This window comes from Phasianus colchicus, chromosome 34 (assembly GCF_987193195.1).
Source record: "Phasianus colchicus chromosome 34, bPhaCol1.hap1.1, whole genome shotgun sequence".
Taxonomy (NCBI): Eukaryota; Metazoa; Chordata; class Aves; order Galliformes; family Phasianidae; genus Phasianus; species Phasianus colchicus.
The window spans coordinates 162,045-177,400 of record NC_143469.1 but is presented as its reverse complement, the minus strand read 5'-3'; the positions used below and the strand labels follow the sequence as shown (position 1 = coordinate 177,400).

Below are 15,356 nucleotides of genomic sequence, written 5' to 3'. Positions count from 1 at the left end.
CCCAGCCCCGCTCAGCTCCTTGCGGGCTGCAGACGCTGCTGAGGCTCTCGCACTCCACGGCCGTCATCTTCTTCTCGTGCTGCCGGACCGCTCTCTGCAGGGCTGCGCTGAGTTCCTGCCGCTGCAGCCAGAACCGCAGCTCCCGTGCTGACGGATGGAGGAGCTTCATGCCGGCACCCACAGCACGTGGTCCCCGGGCTGCCGGTGGCACGGCAGGATGCTCCCCTCCCTGTCTCCCATCGCCCCTCAGCTACGGCATCCGCCTATAATCTGCCTAAAGACCCTGCAGGGGGCTCCGGTCAGGCCGATCGACGGCTGATGCCAACGGCACGAGGTTCGACACCACCACACGCCGGGTCCCGCACTTTGGTCACAACGACCCCAGGCATCGCTGCGGGCTTGGGGCAGAGCGGCCGGAAGGCCGCGTGAAGGAAAAGGCTCTGGAGCTACGGGCCGACGCTCGGCTGAACGCGAGCCAGCAGCGCCTTGCGCAGGCGGCCGAGAAGCCGGCCGAGCTGCAGCAGCAGCTGATCGCCCCGCGCTCAGCCCCACCCCGCACAGCGCCGGCCTCGGGCCGGCACCGCGACCGCCTGGAGCGGAACGTCAAGGTGCCCGCGGAGCCGCTCGTCTCCAGCGGGTTCCCCAGCGCCACCGCCGGGCCGCGCCGCCCGCCCGGACGCCCCGCTCCCCCACCTGCCGGCGGCCGCCAGCCCGCGCTCGCCGCTCTCCAGCAAGGCCCGCACGGAGCGGAGCGGGGCGGGGCGGTGCGGGCCCGGCCTCGCTGAGGCCCCCCACGTCCCCGCCCTCCTCCCGCAGCCGCAGCCGGGGCCCCGGAAGCGGAGCGGGCGCACAACGGCAGGCATCGCCGAGGGCAGCCGGGCCGGGGCCATGGGAACGCGCGCGGTGATGTCGCAATGACGGCGCGCCCGCGGACAGAAAGGACCCCGCGCGGAGCGCCCGCCCCGTTCGGCGCACCGACCAATGGCAGAGCGGAGGAGGCGGGGCCGAGCGCGGGCTCTCCGCCACTGGCGGCTGCGGACGCGGGGCCGCCGCCATGGTGATGCCGATGGCGCCGGCGGGATGGAGGAGCCGCGGGGCTCCGTGCGGGGAAAGCGGCGCTCCGCCGCCCCGCCGCCGCCCTCGGGGACGCCGCGCGGTCGGGGGAAGGCGGCGCGGGGGCACCGCCGCCGGCCCCGTCCGTCCCCCGTCAGAATCCGGCTGTCCTCGGAGGGGGAACCGAGCCGTCCTCCGTCGTTGCGGCGAGGCGCTGCCGGGCTGCGAGAAGCGGCGGCTGACCGCGAGAGGCGGGACCCGCCCGGTGTCCGGGAGCGGCTCCTGGCTGAGCCGGGCAGCCCCGGAAGAGAGGGAGCGATCGCGCGGATCGAGGCGCGTTCGAGCCCGGCACGGAGTCCGGCCCAGCGGAGTCCGCTTCTCGCTCGGCTCCAGTCATCGGCAGCGCTGTGCTGAGCTGCTGCCCCGCAGCTGCAGTCTCCAAGCGCCGTTTTCCATCTGATGCCGTAGCGACGGCGCGCCCTCCCTCATTGCAGCGCGTGAAGCTGCCCCCCCGGCGACAGCGCATGCGTGATGTCGTCGCCATGGCGACAGCGCCTCAGCGCCCCTGCGCCGCTCCGTCGCTGTGGCGCCGCGCCGTCCCCCCTGGGTGACGTCACCAGCCCCGCGACCCGAGGAGGAGGCGGCCGTGCGGAAGTGGGGCGGCGCACCCCGGGGCTCAGAACGCCCCCTCAGCTTCTACAGGTGGGTGTTCGGGGGGGGCACCGGGGCGGGGCCGGGGTTAAGGGGGCTGGGGGCCGCGTGCCGCTCTGCGTTGGCCCCGCGGGGTCTCTGTGGCGCTCGGGGCTTCCGCTCGGCGGGGGCAGCTGCCCTGTGTCTCCCCGCCTCCCCCGCCCCGTGTATTTCACTGCCCTCCTCCCCTCCCCCCGCCACTGGTCGCCCACAACCTCCCCCGTCGCTCTGTGTGACCCCCGGGGTTGCGCCTCCCCTCCCCCTTTTCCCCCTTCCAGTTCCCCCATTCTGATCACTGTAGTCCTCTTCATCATCATCAAATCATTAAATCACCAAGGTTGGAAAAGACCTTCAAGATCATCCAGTCCAACCATCCACCTACCACCAATATTTCCCCACTAAACCATGTCCCTCAGTATGACATCTAAATGTTTTCTGAACACCTCCTGGGAAGGTGACTCCACCATCTCTTTGGGCAGCCCATTTCAGCATCTAACCACACCTTTGAAGAAGAAATTTTTCCTAATGTCCAATCTGAATCTTCCTGGCACAAGTTGAGGCCATAAACACACAACCTGCTGTTAATACTTTTCCTAATGCCCTGACAATACTGAATGAGAAACACATCAACCTCCTGCTAGATATCTCCGAATCAAGTCAGTAGAACAACAAAGAAAGTAGGAGATGCTAACATCTGAGAAAAAATACTGAGAAGGGGAAGTAAAACAAGAAGAAGGCAATGAAGTGGCAGGTGGGTTGTCCCTCCATACCTCTGCTGGTCCTTCACTAAAATTCTTTTCTGAGGGCAGGGCTTTCTTCTCACTGCAATTTCTTGCTTCCTGCAGCCCTTCCCTAAGGCAACAGACACATTCCTGCCAGCTGCATTAATAACTTCCACCTTGTGACACTGAAAACACTGGGGAACTGTTTAAAAGCGTCCTGTCTTGTACAGATACATACAGAAGCAGGAATTACAGTAACAAGAGGAATAATAACGACAAGAAAAAGCACAAGGTGGAAAAAGTCTATGAAGAAAGTGTGGGTGAAAGCATTTTTTCAGGTTCCTTGCACGAAATATTCCCAAGCAACAGACACTGTGAAGTGGGAGAAATCCAGAACTTCTACAGCATTTTGTCTGAATGCCCTCAAAAAGAGAAAGGAGTGGGCTTCAAGACAGGTATCAGGATTTGGCCAATTATAAAACATACCTTTAGTTTTAAATGTGTTCCTTAACCCATTGTGTTACTTTGGCTCTATCTGAAGGGTTGAAAACTAAGTGCTTTTTTATCTGCTTGTAATCCATTTCCTGTGGGTTGTTACCACCTATCTGTCTGGCAGGAACTACCCAGTTACCCCGTTGATCAAACCTTACCTTTGGATGTCATCCAAAATTACTTAACAGAAAAGAATCCAACTGGCATATCTACTATGAGGAGAATGAGCAACATTTCCTTGAAGAATTTACTCAAAGTAGGCGTGCGTATTATGTGCCAAGAAAAGAAGGAAATTTGATGCTAGCATCAGTTGATGAACATTAGCATATATTCTTTATATGGTACATGCTGAAGGCAATGCTGGAAAAAAAAATATTAAGAAAAATCATTGTTTTAAGGTCTTCCTGCCTCAATTTAGGGAAAGAAAATGGCAAGTTCTTCAATGGAAGGCTTTTTTGTTGTTGTTTTGTTTGTTTGTTTGTTTTCCATGAAGAATGGAAGTACTTCAAGAGATGGGGGTTTTGTTGTCAATGTCTAAACAAAACATTTGCATTGAATTCAAAATCTGTATGTTTCAGCGTGTCCAACACAGCCAAAATATTTTGCTTAGAGAAGGCAGGCATGTGTTACTATTTTCAATGCGTTTCATGTTTAAAAAAAAAAAAAAAAAAAGTCAATAATGAAGCATTCACTCTGTTGATCCAGTTCTCACTGAGTCATTAAGGGCAGGGAACAGAAGAGACAGAAGGATATGAGACATCTTTGAACGCAGCGTATACAGCGGACTACTGAGAAATTCAAACCCAAACGTCTAGACTAAGTGGAAAAACTTGAAGGAAAAGAAAATAAAAACAACACACAAAAACACAACTTGGAACGAAGTCAAAAAAACAGGATGAAATGAAACAAACCCCCAGGCTGTGTTGGAGATGTTTTGATGCAGTTTGGCAGACCAGCTATATGCTCACTTCCTGCTCCCAGGCCAGCTGTGAAGATTGCTCTCTGAATTATGGACTCACAGAATCGTTAAGGTAGGAAAAGGCCATTAATATCATCTGGTTCAACCGTAGACCTCTAGAAGGTTTCCTCCCAAACCACCACCCTCTTCCTTCAGGGGACAGGTGCCATGGTTTATTTTAGTGGGCAGCACCTCCTCAACTTAAGTTCCCTTGCCTTCAGTTCTCTTGCTCCTCTGCAAACACAGCAGCATGCCCCTAAAAATAAATAAATAAATAAATAAATAAATAAATAATCCTGTGGTTTTGACACCTGTCTTCAAATTCCATGTCTGCTTTGACAGAATTACATTTTTTTAGAGGAGTACTTGGCCTGTGATTTTCAGTTAGTTCTGTCAAGCAGTGCACAGACCTTGGTCTCTGTAAAATGGGGCTCTCAGATAGGGTGAGCAAAGCTCACATGAGGGGAAATCACTAAGGGCAGGCTTGTCAGCAGGTTTGAATCTATCCCCTGAACAAAAAGAAGTGAAAAAACAAATTTGGCATCTTGGAGCCCAAACTGGCAGGCCTGATCTGAAATGACATTGCAGTTTTCATTAGTTAGTAGGAGCTGATTTCTTTCCTCCTTATCCAACATGACTTTGAAACTTAAGCTTAAGTAGGTTGTTGTAGTCTTCAGGGGCCTATACTAGCTTTCCACTAATGGACACCAAGTTTTGAACTCCAAGGGATGAAATGAGGTGAACAAAATTGTCTATCTATCTAGTCACAGCTGTAAGATTTAGGGCATATGAAATAAAAAATGGGGCAAAAGGGACACCAAGAACCAGTTTGAACTTTAAGGTAGTAGAATATGTATAGAGCTGGAGCTGAAGAAGTAGCTTAAATAAGAGTCTTGTTTCTTGTTTTTGTCTTTTGTGTCAGCAAGGTGCAAGGATGACAAATATTTAATAGCAGACCACTTCTTCCACAAAGTATGGCCATGGCTACAGAGGCTGGATGATGTCAAAGGATACAGAACAGCAGTCGTGTGATTATCCAGTGCATCACGTGGTAAGTAGGGGAGCTAATATGACTCTGACACCAATTCTTAGTCTACAGGCTTTTGTAGGATGGTATTCCTTAGCAGTATCTCTCACCTGGGGGTAAAGGGAAGGAGACCAAACATCCTCGGACAACCACATGCAATTTCTCACCATCATCAAAAAAGTAACCTGCTGTCAGTCATCTGGCTTGCTCCCTTCTGAGGTTACAACCCTACAACAAAAGCAATTCAACAACAGACCACTCATAAACTCACGGTCAACAAAAATAGTTCTTTTTTTCTATTACTGGAAGAGCTGCAGCAGTTTCAGTCTCCCGATGAGCTATACCACTGCAGCACTTCTTTGGGCTTGAGTTAGTGGTGCACCACTTTAACTTAGTAGGCTTAGTAAAATACAGAAGGTACTTCACCTTTTTACTGAGAGGGAGGGCAGGAGAGGCAAAAATTGCTACTTCTTGCAAACTACCCTCAGTTTGCAGTATCCCAATGCTCTGTATGAAAGCCTAAAACCACAAAGAAAATGACTATATCTTTAAATATTAGCAATGCAATTTCCTTTCTATTCTTGTGAATTCCAACTGCTTTCCTGATGTTTGCACTTACCAAGTAGACAACCCAGTGATTACTTTCTGTGATCAAACCTGGCAGCTGTGAACTCAAAAGGGCAGGCTGGAACGAAAGCAACACAGAAATGCTGGAGAAGAGAACAGCGTGGCTTCACGTGGTGATGGAGCTTTGTTTCCTATCTCCTCTGAAATTCTGCTCTTTCACATACCCTGCTGTTGTACAGCAAGAGGAAAAAAACAATCAGTGAAAGGGTTGAGTTTGTAGGAGACATGAGCTCCACTTGAAGAGCCATGAGACGTTGGCTGGTATGCTGGTTCAAGGGTATGCTGGTAACTCGTAAACTGAGAAGCCTCCAAGTAAACACTCAGTGTGTCAATAAAAGCCTTGGTGGAGGGCAGAGAAATGTGCTGCTCCTTAAGGCGTGGTGCCCCCATGAACGGATGCACACGGTGTCCATCTCTGCTCTGCATTTAACGCAGGGCCCATGTCCCAGCCCACGTCCCAGCCACGGATCGCGTCCCGACCCATGCCTCGAAGGACTACATCGCAGTGCTCGCCCTATACGCGGGACCAGCTGCTGAGCCCAGATGCCACAGCGGGGGCAAGGGGCTGCTCAGTAGGGCTGCCCTTTATGCTCTCACCCCCTCGGGCCCCTCCTGCGAGTCTAGGGGGCGCCGAGCTCGAAGGTCGCTCGATGAGGGCCGGGGGTCGCCGGTCCGGTCCGGTCCGGGGCAACGGAGAAGGGCCGTCCGCACACCCCGGGAGCTCCCCGACAGCCCGAGCGGCCGCAAACAGGGTTAAGGCCGAGGCGATTTGCGCGTAATCCCCGGCACGGCCCGGGGAAAGGGGCGCGGTGCCGAGTAGGGGCGGTGAAGGGGGAGGGCAGCTCGGCTAGACCCCCGGGAGCCGGGGGAGGGAGCGGAGCCGGTGGGGAGGGAGGACGGGGCCCGGAGGGGGCCGGAGGGAGAAAAGGGAGGAGCGGCAGGGGGTGGAGGGAAGGAAGAGCGGCGTGGGGAAGCGCTACGCGCCCGAGCGGCGGAGGGAGGGAGGGAGAGGAGGAGGCGGCGGTGGAACGCGCTCGGCTCCGTGGGCCGAAGGTGCCCACCCCTCCCCTCTGTGCCTCCCCCGTTTTGACCCCCAGGGTCCACCTGTCTGCCCCCCCCCCCCCCGATCCCAGCACCGGATGCCAGCACCGGGACAACCGCCTGTCCCGAAGTCCACACTGTCACTGTAACCATGGAATCTGGGGCCGTACCAACCCGTCTACCTCGAGAGCCCCATCAGCGTCCTACAGCTCCTGGACGCTGTCACCCTGGCTGTCCATGACTGTCCCAAGCTGTCCCCCCTGCCATGGTGGCACAACTGCAGCGCGGTGCCATCCTCATTGAAGAGGTGACGAGGAGGGGTACAGGGAGGGGGGCTGGGGGCAGTTGGGGGACACGTGGGGTGTGACATGGGGTTGGTGGTGTCACCATCGTTGGGTATCACCTTCACTGGATGCCATTGGGTGTCATCGAGTGTCACTGTCTTCAGGTAACACCGTGACACAGGGTGACCTCGATGTGGAACAGCCGTGATGCAGTGTCCCCATCCCTGGCTGTCACTGTTGTTACCATCATCCGGTGTCGCCATCGCTCGTGTGTCACCATCCCTTGGATGACATTATTCCCTGTGCTGTGATCACCACACAGAGGTAGGCACTGGTGGCCCCGCGTTGTCACCGTGCTGTCTCTGAGCCTCTTGCTGTCCTTTGTCACCCCTCCAGGCCTGCCTACAGCCGGACTCAGTGACACTGGAGCCCTCTGGTGCCCATCATTGTCTGCCACGAGGACGGGGACACACACGGTGGTGAACTCTGTGCCACCACCAGAGGAGACCACATGTGACATCAGCGTGGCACAGCCGTGATGCAGTGTCATCATCGTTGTGCGTCGCCAGCAGCTCACCAGCTTCAGCCTGTATGACACGTGGCAAGTTCTCGTGCCATTTGCCGAGTAAACCACGGTGACTGTCAATAATGATATTTCAACCTCGTGAGGTGTGTGTGTGCCTGTGAACGCACAGGTTTTTGTTTATTAAGCAGACGTGAAACAACTTCTCTTACTAAGCCATTAAAGTTAGGCTTGCGTTCTTTCATAACAGAATTCAGTAAGTTAACTGGAACTCCTCCTGGAAGAGGAGATCTCCTCTCCATGCCAGTGACCCAACAGAGCTCCAGGTGACCCGGGCTGATGTCACAGTGCGATGCGCTGCATCACAAGGAGATCTTCCACAGGGCAGCATCAGTGCCAGCACTTCCCTGCAAGGCCTGGGCGCTGCTGCAGCACTGCTCAGGGGCTCTGTCCTTCTGCGGTCAGGAGTCGGCTCAGGGGCAGCAAGGCTGCACTGGGTGACCTTTGTTGACACGTGGAGGAGCAGGGGCACTTTGTGGAGAATTGTTGGTTGGTTGAGGAGCCTTGTTGGTGGAGGGCATCCTTAGTTCTGAGCCGAGGGCTGTCGGCCAGCGACATGGAAGGCTGCTGGACTGTGAGCCTCAGCTCCGAGCTGGTCTACACGTTCCCAACACTGCTGGAACTCTCTACCAAAGGTAAGGCTTTCCGGACTCCCTTCCCAAGGCATCGCACGGGGCTGTTAGCTGTCCAAAGCCTCAGCTCCTGCTCTCTGTGCTTGGCTGGGCATGGCTGGGGGCTGCTGCAAGAGCCCTGCCCAAGGGTCCAGCTCTTCTGGGGACCACGTGGCAGCCAGGTCCCAATAGTAGAGCTGCCCAGAGCCCCCAGGTTCCTTTAGGCATGCTCAGTCCCCTGTGATAGGGCAGTCCAAGACCAGGTTTCCCTGGGAGAACACACCTACAGATGTTTCCGTAGGTTCCAGCTCTGGGAGGAAAGGCATCCTGTGTCCCACAGGCTTCCTATGTCCCCGTTTCCCCTCGGGGCCCTGAATAAGGCTGAAATCAGAGCAAAGCCCAGCTCCGCTAGCCATGGCGGTGCTTTTCTGGGGTGTGTGCGTGTGCCTGTATCGATCACTGTCTGTGTGAGGAGCTTGCCAAGCAGTTGTGAAGAGGCTGTCCTGGAGCATGACATGTCTTTTCTTTCCTTTGCAGAGATTGTGGCGGTCTGGGATGCCGTGTCTGATTACATCCTGGAACAGATGAAGCTGGACAAGGTGGGCTGGTATGCTGGTGGCCCTTGCCCTGGAGAGAGGTTCAGTCCCGCCAAGAGTGTGGGCCTCACAGAGCAGTCCCTCCCTGAGCACCACACTGAGCAGCACGCTGAGCCCAAGCCGGGTGCCCAGAGCAGCCTGTTGGCCAACTGGGAGGGAAACCCAAGGCCAGAGCTGCTCTGAGCAAACGTTCGGCACACGCAGGGGCTTTGCTCTGCCCTGTGATCAGAACGGGGAGAGCCAAGGGAGAAATGGGTGGGGGATTTTTTCTGGCCCTATGCCAAGGATGTCCTTGGGAATAAGTCCCAGGCTTAAGCCCTGTGCTGTAAATGCCCGGGCTCTTCTCTAGCCAAAGGATGTTGGGAAATACTATGCGAAGGTGACTGTCTTGCAGGGATCACAGATTTTTCCAAAGCTTTCCGGAGAGCCCCATCTCACCCTGCTGTCCATCAGGAGTGGGGAGGGCGGAGAGCAGTGACCCCATGCTCTTGATGTTTGTGGCTTTTGCCGCCCCTAAAGTACACACTCGTCAGCCTTTCTGTCTTTTCCCCGTGCAGGGAGTCCTGGTTCCGGGGCTCGGGGTCTTTGCTGGGGTCCGAGAGCAATTCCACAGCAAAGTAGAGGCAGTTTCGGTGCTAAGGCCTGTCTTCCAGCTGGACATCGGGGTGCTGTGGCTGCAGGACCTCCAGTCTCCCAACGACATCATCCCTGGTGAGAAGGCAGCAGCCACCTTCCCCTTCCTGTCCCACGTCTGGCTGGGTGTGTTATCCCTGCTCTCTGGAAATGGCCGGGAGCAGCAGAGAATTGTCTGCAAAGCTCGGGGTACAGCGTGAGTTCGTCCCGAAGGAACCACAGCTCAAGAGCTGTTTCTCCGAATCACCTTTTCTATGGGATTTGGTCACGATCATGTTGCATGGGAATGTGGCTTGCTGTGGCAGTGAGGCTGTGCCTTCTCCTTGCAGACGATGTCAAGATTGAGTCGCTCAACTACCGGCAGCTCTCGCGAGCCTCCGGCGTCCCGCTGAACGTGGTGCTGCGCTGCGTGCGAGAGAGCGTGCTCTTATACTGTCACCTCCTGAGGAACAGGGAGCCCGTCTCATTTGTCTTTAAGAACATCGGCGTTATGACGAGCCAAGACGACTTCCTCCTCATGAGGTTCTTCTGCAGCTGCATTGCAACGCTGGAAAGCAATGCCACCGTCCTTTCTCTGTTCCGCACTGTAAGTAGAGGAGGTTTTGAGGGTGCGCCATCAGATCACTGCTGGCCAGCCTGGATGTGGCAGGCCAGTCCAATGCTTGTCCCCACGGCTTTCTCCACTGGCAAAGAGATTTCCTGGATCTCTGCCCCTGCAGAAAGCCTGGCAGTGCTCTTGCACAGCCTCTCTATTTGGCCATCCTGCTCCTTCAGAGCAGAACAAAGCTCTGATGTTCACGGAAGAGGCTTTGGTGGAGAGCAGCTTTCTCTTGGCATGGGAGCCAGGCTTGCTTCCTGTCAAGAAGAGCCATGAAAAAATGGCCTTGGCAAGCCTCCAGCAGGTCTGTGTCCCTTTGCAGAGATTTTGGACAGAAGATTCTGCTGACTTCGGGCCAGAGACCACCGCCCATGGGATCCGGGTGTTCCCGAGGTGAGCGCATTTCCTCTGCAGCACTTAGCTGGCCAGGAGACAGGCTTATTTCCCACCTCCTCCTCTGAGACGTGCCCTGCTGGGTCTCCGTGCTCGGCATCCAGTCGGGTAGAAATCCTGGAAAGTCTGGCTCCTGGGAATCATGGTTGTGTTACTGGTGCCCAAGCTGTCCCGATTCTCATCAGAGAGAATGGACTGCACGTGCAGAGGAATCTGGGCTACGTGTGCTGGTTTGGCATGGCCAGGAAGGAAAAGGATGCCACGCTTTGCATAGCACATAGATAAATACCGCCAACAGCTGCATGGGTAGGAGGTCATCCTTCTTCAAGGGTTGTCACTCTTTGTTTCCAGGTTTCAGCTCACTGTGGAAAAGAGCAGAGCAGAGGTTGCTGCGGAAAAGAAAGCTGCAGTAGAGCGGAAGATGAGTAGAGGTGAGGGAACGGGTCCCAGCTGTAGGGAGGTGGGCCCTGTCCCGTGCCGGGTGACCGGATCCAGGTTCACGTGCTGTGTCCGTGGGGCTGCTCTGAAGAACTTCTTTCTGTCTTGGTTTCAGGGGGCTCTGCCAGCAGGCTGCTGCAGAGGCGGAAGACACTTCCCCCCTCCATGCTGCTGCAGCGCAAGCCAAGCTCAAGGCAGAAAGACGTGGCGAAGGAGCCTTCTGCCAGGTGAGAGCCTTGGGCGAAAAGAAGAAGGAGATGCGTGTGCTCGTGTAGGAGTAGCCTCCCCTTTGGAGCTGCCAGCTCTCAGCACCCAGAGAGGCTCCTGACACACGTGTCCCAGTGTGAGCCGTTCTCTCCAGGGATGGCAAGCACGCAGCACAATTGCTCGAGGCAGACACACCAGCTTCATGTTCCACCCTGGCCCCCGATCCCTGGGGGAGCTGAATGCTGATCCCCATTGATGGCAGAAGCTCTTCTCCCTTCAGGGGTCTCTCCGCACTGCACCGGAGCCCATCTTTACGGCTGTGGGAGCACGGGGGGAGACCGAGGTGCCCTGGGCTCCTGCAGACTCCTCTTGTGTCTGTTTGCAGCGCGCTCCCGCCATGTGCAGGCAGCTCCCGCGGGACAAAGAAAGCGGGACAGAAGGAAGCATCTACTCCTGCCCAGACCAGCACTGCACCCCCTGCCACAGAGGAGTCTAAGAGGGTGCTGCAGGTACCGGCCCTGCCTTGCTACGGGGACTGTGCTGCTTGAGACTGCACAAATGACAGAATGGTAGAATCATAGAGAAGTTTGGGTTGGAAGGGGCCCCTCAGACCACCTAGTTCCAATCCCCTGCTGTAGGCAGGGACACCTGTCTCTAGACCAGGTTGCTCTAAGCCTGACCCAGCCTGGCCTTGAGTGCTTCCACAGGGAGGGAAGCAAAAGCCTCTGTGTGTGCAGTGACCTGGAGCACAGCCCTTGGGGTGCCATCATTTCACATTTCTACCCGCTCCTTCAGCTCCTCTTCAGTAGATGGAGGGTGCTGCACACCTTCCCTATCTTTTCTCGCCTCCTGGCCTGCCACCTGCCACAGCACTCTGATTTTGAGCAGGGGCCATGAGAGTGGAATACGACCTCTGAGCCACGTTTGCTACAAGTTGCGGATCCCGTCCTGCCTTTAGGGCCCCTGGTCTTTCAGGGACAAAACAGTGCTGACCGGCTGCCAGAGGCGAGGAGCAGGAGCGTGGAGCTGAAGGAAAGTCCCAGGGGCTGAGGCTGATCCTGTATGCTGCTGTGTCTCTGCAGGAGCTCCGGGAAGTGTCCGCATTGTGGAAAGAAGTAGACCGCACGTGGCCCATGCACCAGCAGCAAGTAGAGCAAGCATGGGCAGAAAGGGCGGCGTGGGAAGGCTGGAGCATAGGGGCGGACCAGCGTCCACCCCAGGTACTGTCAGGGATCGAGCCTGCTGGCAACAGCCGCCATCCTCAGAGCCAGGCTGCGAGCTCAGCAGGACTGAGGGGGTGGGGAGTGGGACAGGCGCCGTGCAGCATGGCAAGGGCTGGCCTGCTCCTCCTGGGGAGGAGAGCTTGGCACCTCGCAGGGAGAGCCCTGCAGGGAGAAGGGAAGGGCGGCGGGCAGCCGTGGGCTGGCAGGGCCAAGTCTCCTGCTTGCCGGGGCAAGCTGCAGGGCCCTTGACAGAGGGCTTCTGAGAAACAGCCCCGTGCTCCCAGCCACTTTGCTGACAGCGTCTCCTCTTTGGCAGCTGATGGCCAGGCAGAGCATGCGTGCTCCGCATCCTCCAGCCCAGCCCAGGGGACAGCAAGTGGAGAGGAGGTGGAGGAAGGATGTGGATCCTCTGCCGGGAAGTAAAATGGGAACAGCGACCAAGCTGGCACTGCATGCTGAGTAAGTGTGTGCGGGCTCTGCTGGCTGCCTGAGGCACTCGGGCAGCTGTGACCCTGCAGCTCGGGGACAGGCACGGCCCGGCCAAAAACTCTGGCGGGGTGCAAGGGTGGGGACACGCGGCAGCATGGGGATGCTGGGCTGGGTGAGGGGAGAGGCAGGGGGGCTCAGCAGAGCCCAAGGGATGACTTTCTCCTCCTGCTGCAGCCTCCTTTCCCCACGAGTGGCTCAGGTGCTCCAAAGGTTGGAGCCGCACCTCCATCAGCAAGAGGCTTTTGCCAGCACAGCGGAAAGAAACCGGCAGAAGCTGGAGCTGAAGCGGCAGCTCCCCTGGTGAGCTCCATAGGCAGCAGATCCTGAGAGCCGGGCTGGAGCCCAGCCTGCACTACTTGCCTGCGCTCAGCCCGTAACGCTCCGTGCGCTGTTCTTTTCACCTCCGTAGTGCTCGATGCTCGCGTCGCTCCAGAGGGGAAGGTGCAGCCAACGGTGGTGACCGCGGTGGAGCTCTCGGCAAGGGGGCTGGGAAGCTGTCCAGATTTCCACCTGTGAATGGAAGATCTTAGAATCAAAGACTCATTGAATGGCCTAGGTTGAAAAGGGCATTGAAGGTCATCTAGTTTCAACCCACCTGCTATGTGCGGGGTCGCCACCAGACCGGGCTGCCCAGAGCCATATCCAGCCTGGCCTTGAACGCCTCCAGGGATGGGGCATCCCCCACCTCTCAGCAAGCTGTTCCAGCACGTCACCACCCTCCGCGGGAAGAACTGCTAACATCTAACCAAATTCTGCCCCCCCTTCCACAGTTTAAAACCATTCCCCCTTGTCCTGTCACTATCCAGCCTCGTCAACGGCCGTTCCCCCTCCACTTTATATCCTCCCTTCAAGAATTGGCCACAATGAGGTCTCCCCGGAGCCTTCTCCTCACCAAACTAAGCAAGCCCAGTTCCCTCCACCTTTCTCAATAGGAGAGGTGCTCCAGCCCTCTGATCATCTTAGTGGCCCTCCTCTGGATTCGATCCAAAGCTCTGCGTCTTTCTTGTACTGGGGCCCCAGCCCTGGACGCAGTACTCCCCAAAAAAATAAATTGGGCTTATTTCCAGTCTTTCTGCTGGTGTCGTATCTGTTGCCATCAACTAATGTGATGGAGCCGTGCTTTGAGAGAGGAGTTTGGGTGGCAACAAGAGCTGCTCCCAAGGCCCGGTAGGCCCATGCTCTCCAAGAGCGGATTCCCAGGACGGCAGCCATCTCTGCTGGCCGTGCACACTTCCTGTGCAGAAGAATTGATGTGTCCCCTCGTATCCCCATAGCTCCCTCCCAGCAACAGAAATTCCGTGGGAGAACCGCAGGGGAGCTCTGTGGGGACGAGGAGCAGGCAGGGGCACAGGGAACATGAGGGCTTCTGAAAGGCCTCTCCTTTCCCCAGAGGGCTTGTGAGCACTCCTGCCTGCAGCTGGGAACTGTATTGCCAGGAGCTCTGCAAAGGTGGATTTGCTTGTAACTGTAGGCAGGGAGTTTCAAACCAACACTGCCGTCCTCAAGGGGAACATTTACATTCTCTCTCTGACAGCACTGAGACAAAGATTTGAGCTGGCAGTCTGAAGGCCACATTAAGCTTGACTGGAACAGCTGTACAGTGAGAAACCATTTGCCTTTTCACGGGGAACACAGCTGGAAGGGAAATCCAGAACAGGGGAAAGGAAGGCAGATGGTTGCCAGGCAGAGCTCTGAGCACAAGGAGATCTTGGAGTGGATGCTCCTGGAAGAGATGCTCAGACACATGCGAGATGAGGACGCGATCCAAGACAGCCAGCACAGCTTCACCAAGGGCAGATCGTGCCTGAGCCATCTGGTGGCCTTCTACATTGGGAGTGCCGGCACTGGTGGTCCAAGGAGGGGCAACTGATGTCATGCACCTGGGCTTGTGTGATGCCTTTGACATGGTCCCGCCCCATATCCTTATCTCTAATTGGAGAGAGATGGATTTGAGGAGCAGCCTCTCGAGTGGATAGAGAATTGGCTGGATGGTGGAAGCCAGAGGGTTGTTGTCAGTGGCTCCACATCCCGGCGGAGGCCGGTCACCAGCGCTGTCCCCCAGGGGTCCATCTGGGGGCACACTAACACTACTCGATAGCCTAATGGGGTGTGACTGATCAGCCCCGCCCCGCTGCCGGTACTGATGGCTCTGCCCTCGCCCCGTTGCCGGCTCGTTAACGGGAGCCCCCGCACTTACCGCTCACCGACAGCGATCGCAACCCTCCTTGCGGTGTAGTCCCGCGTACGGGCGGCTTACGGTTTCTCCTCGCTGAAACAGCCCGCCTGATCCTCACAGCCCGACTCCTCCTCTCCGTCTGTGGTGGGCAGCGACGCGAGGCTGCCCTCCCAGAGGCTTCTTCTCGGCGGGGGCGCGGATGCAGAGCCGTTGCCCTGGCGACGTCCCCGCCGCGTCAGCCGCTCTCGCCAGAGCTGCCCGGCCGCTCTGTTGTCTCGGGGATCCCTGGGTGAGGGGACCGAGCGAAAACCCCCGTACCTCGCGGTCGGTCGCTGCGGTTCTGGCTGGAACAGCTCCGAAGCAGCGAACCTCGGCGATCGAGGCTTCTTGCGAGGCACAGTCATCGAGGCAGAAGGGAGAAGCGTTCATTTGTGTCCCCGTGCGAAGTTCCGGAGGAGAAACGAGGCTGTTCTCCCCCTGAAGCTGAAACGGAGTTTCGGAACTATCGCTCATGG

At 56.8% G+C, this 15,356-nt stretch overlaps 1 protein-coding gene across 14 annotated transcripts; it reads left to right on the top strand.

The window, feature by feature from the left end:
* The first annotated feature begins 1,501 nt into the window (after positions 1-1,501).
* On the top strand, positions 1,502-13,714 carry LOC149913795 (coiled-coil domain-containing protein 81-like). 14 transcript variants are annotated; one of them, XM_090128659.1, is made up of 17 exons: positions 1,502-1,755; positions 2,589-3,988; positions 4,838-4,966; positions 6,703-6,917; positions 7,059-7,563; positions 7,647-8,112; positions 8,626-8,687; positions 9,242-9,395; positions 9,647-9,903; positions 10,238-10,308; positions 10,660-10,739; positions 10,862-10,973; positions 11,339-11,462; positions 12,036-12,173; positions 12,493-12,635; positions 12,840-12,965; positions 13,075-13,714. In XM_090128659.1, the coding sequence occupies exons 6-17, from the start codon at positions 8,034-8,036 to the stop codon at positions 13,193-13,195; spliced, it is 1,467 nt and encodes a 488-aa protein (XP_089984785.1). In that variant the 5' UTR covers positions 1,502-1,755; positions 2,589-3,988; positions 4,838-4,966; positions 6,703-6,917; positions 7,059-7,563; positions 7,647-8,033; the 3' UTR covers positions 13,196-13,714. The 14 variants fall into 14 exon arrangements, 13 of the variants coding, with proteins under 13 accessions (XP_089984785.1, XP_089984784.1, XP_089984781.1 ...); XM_090128658.1 differs by having other exon boundaries at positions 2,385-3,988; XM_090128655.1 differs by having other exon boundaries at positions 2,223-3,988.
* The last annotated feature ends 1,642 nt before the right edge of the window (positions 13,715-15,356 follow it).

Coding starts and splice junctions, on each gene's coding strand:
- LOC149913795 (XM_090128653.1), top strand. CDS start 8,436: ATGTCCCCGTTTCCCCTCGGGGCCCTGAATAAGGCTGAAATCAGAGCA. Junction 8,688..9,241: donor AACAGATGAAGCTGGACAAG/GTGGGCTGGTAT, acceptor TTCCCCGTGCAG/GGAGTCCTGGTTCCGGGGCT. Junction 11,463..12,035: donor AGTCTAAGAGGGTGCTGCAG/GTACCGGCCCTG, acceptor GTGTCTCTGCAG/GAGCTCCGGGAAGTGTCCGC.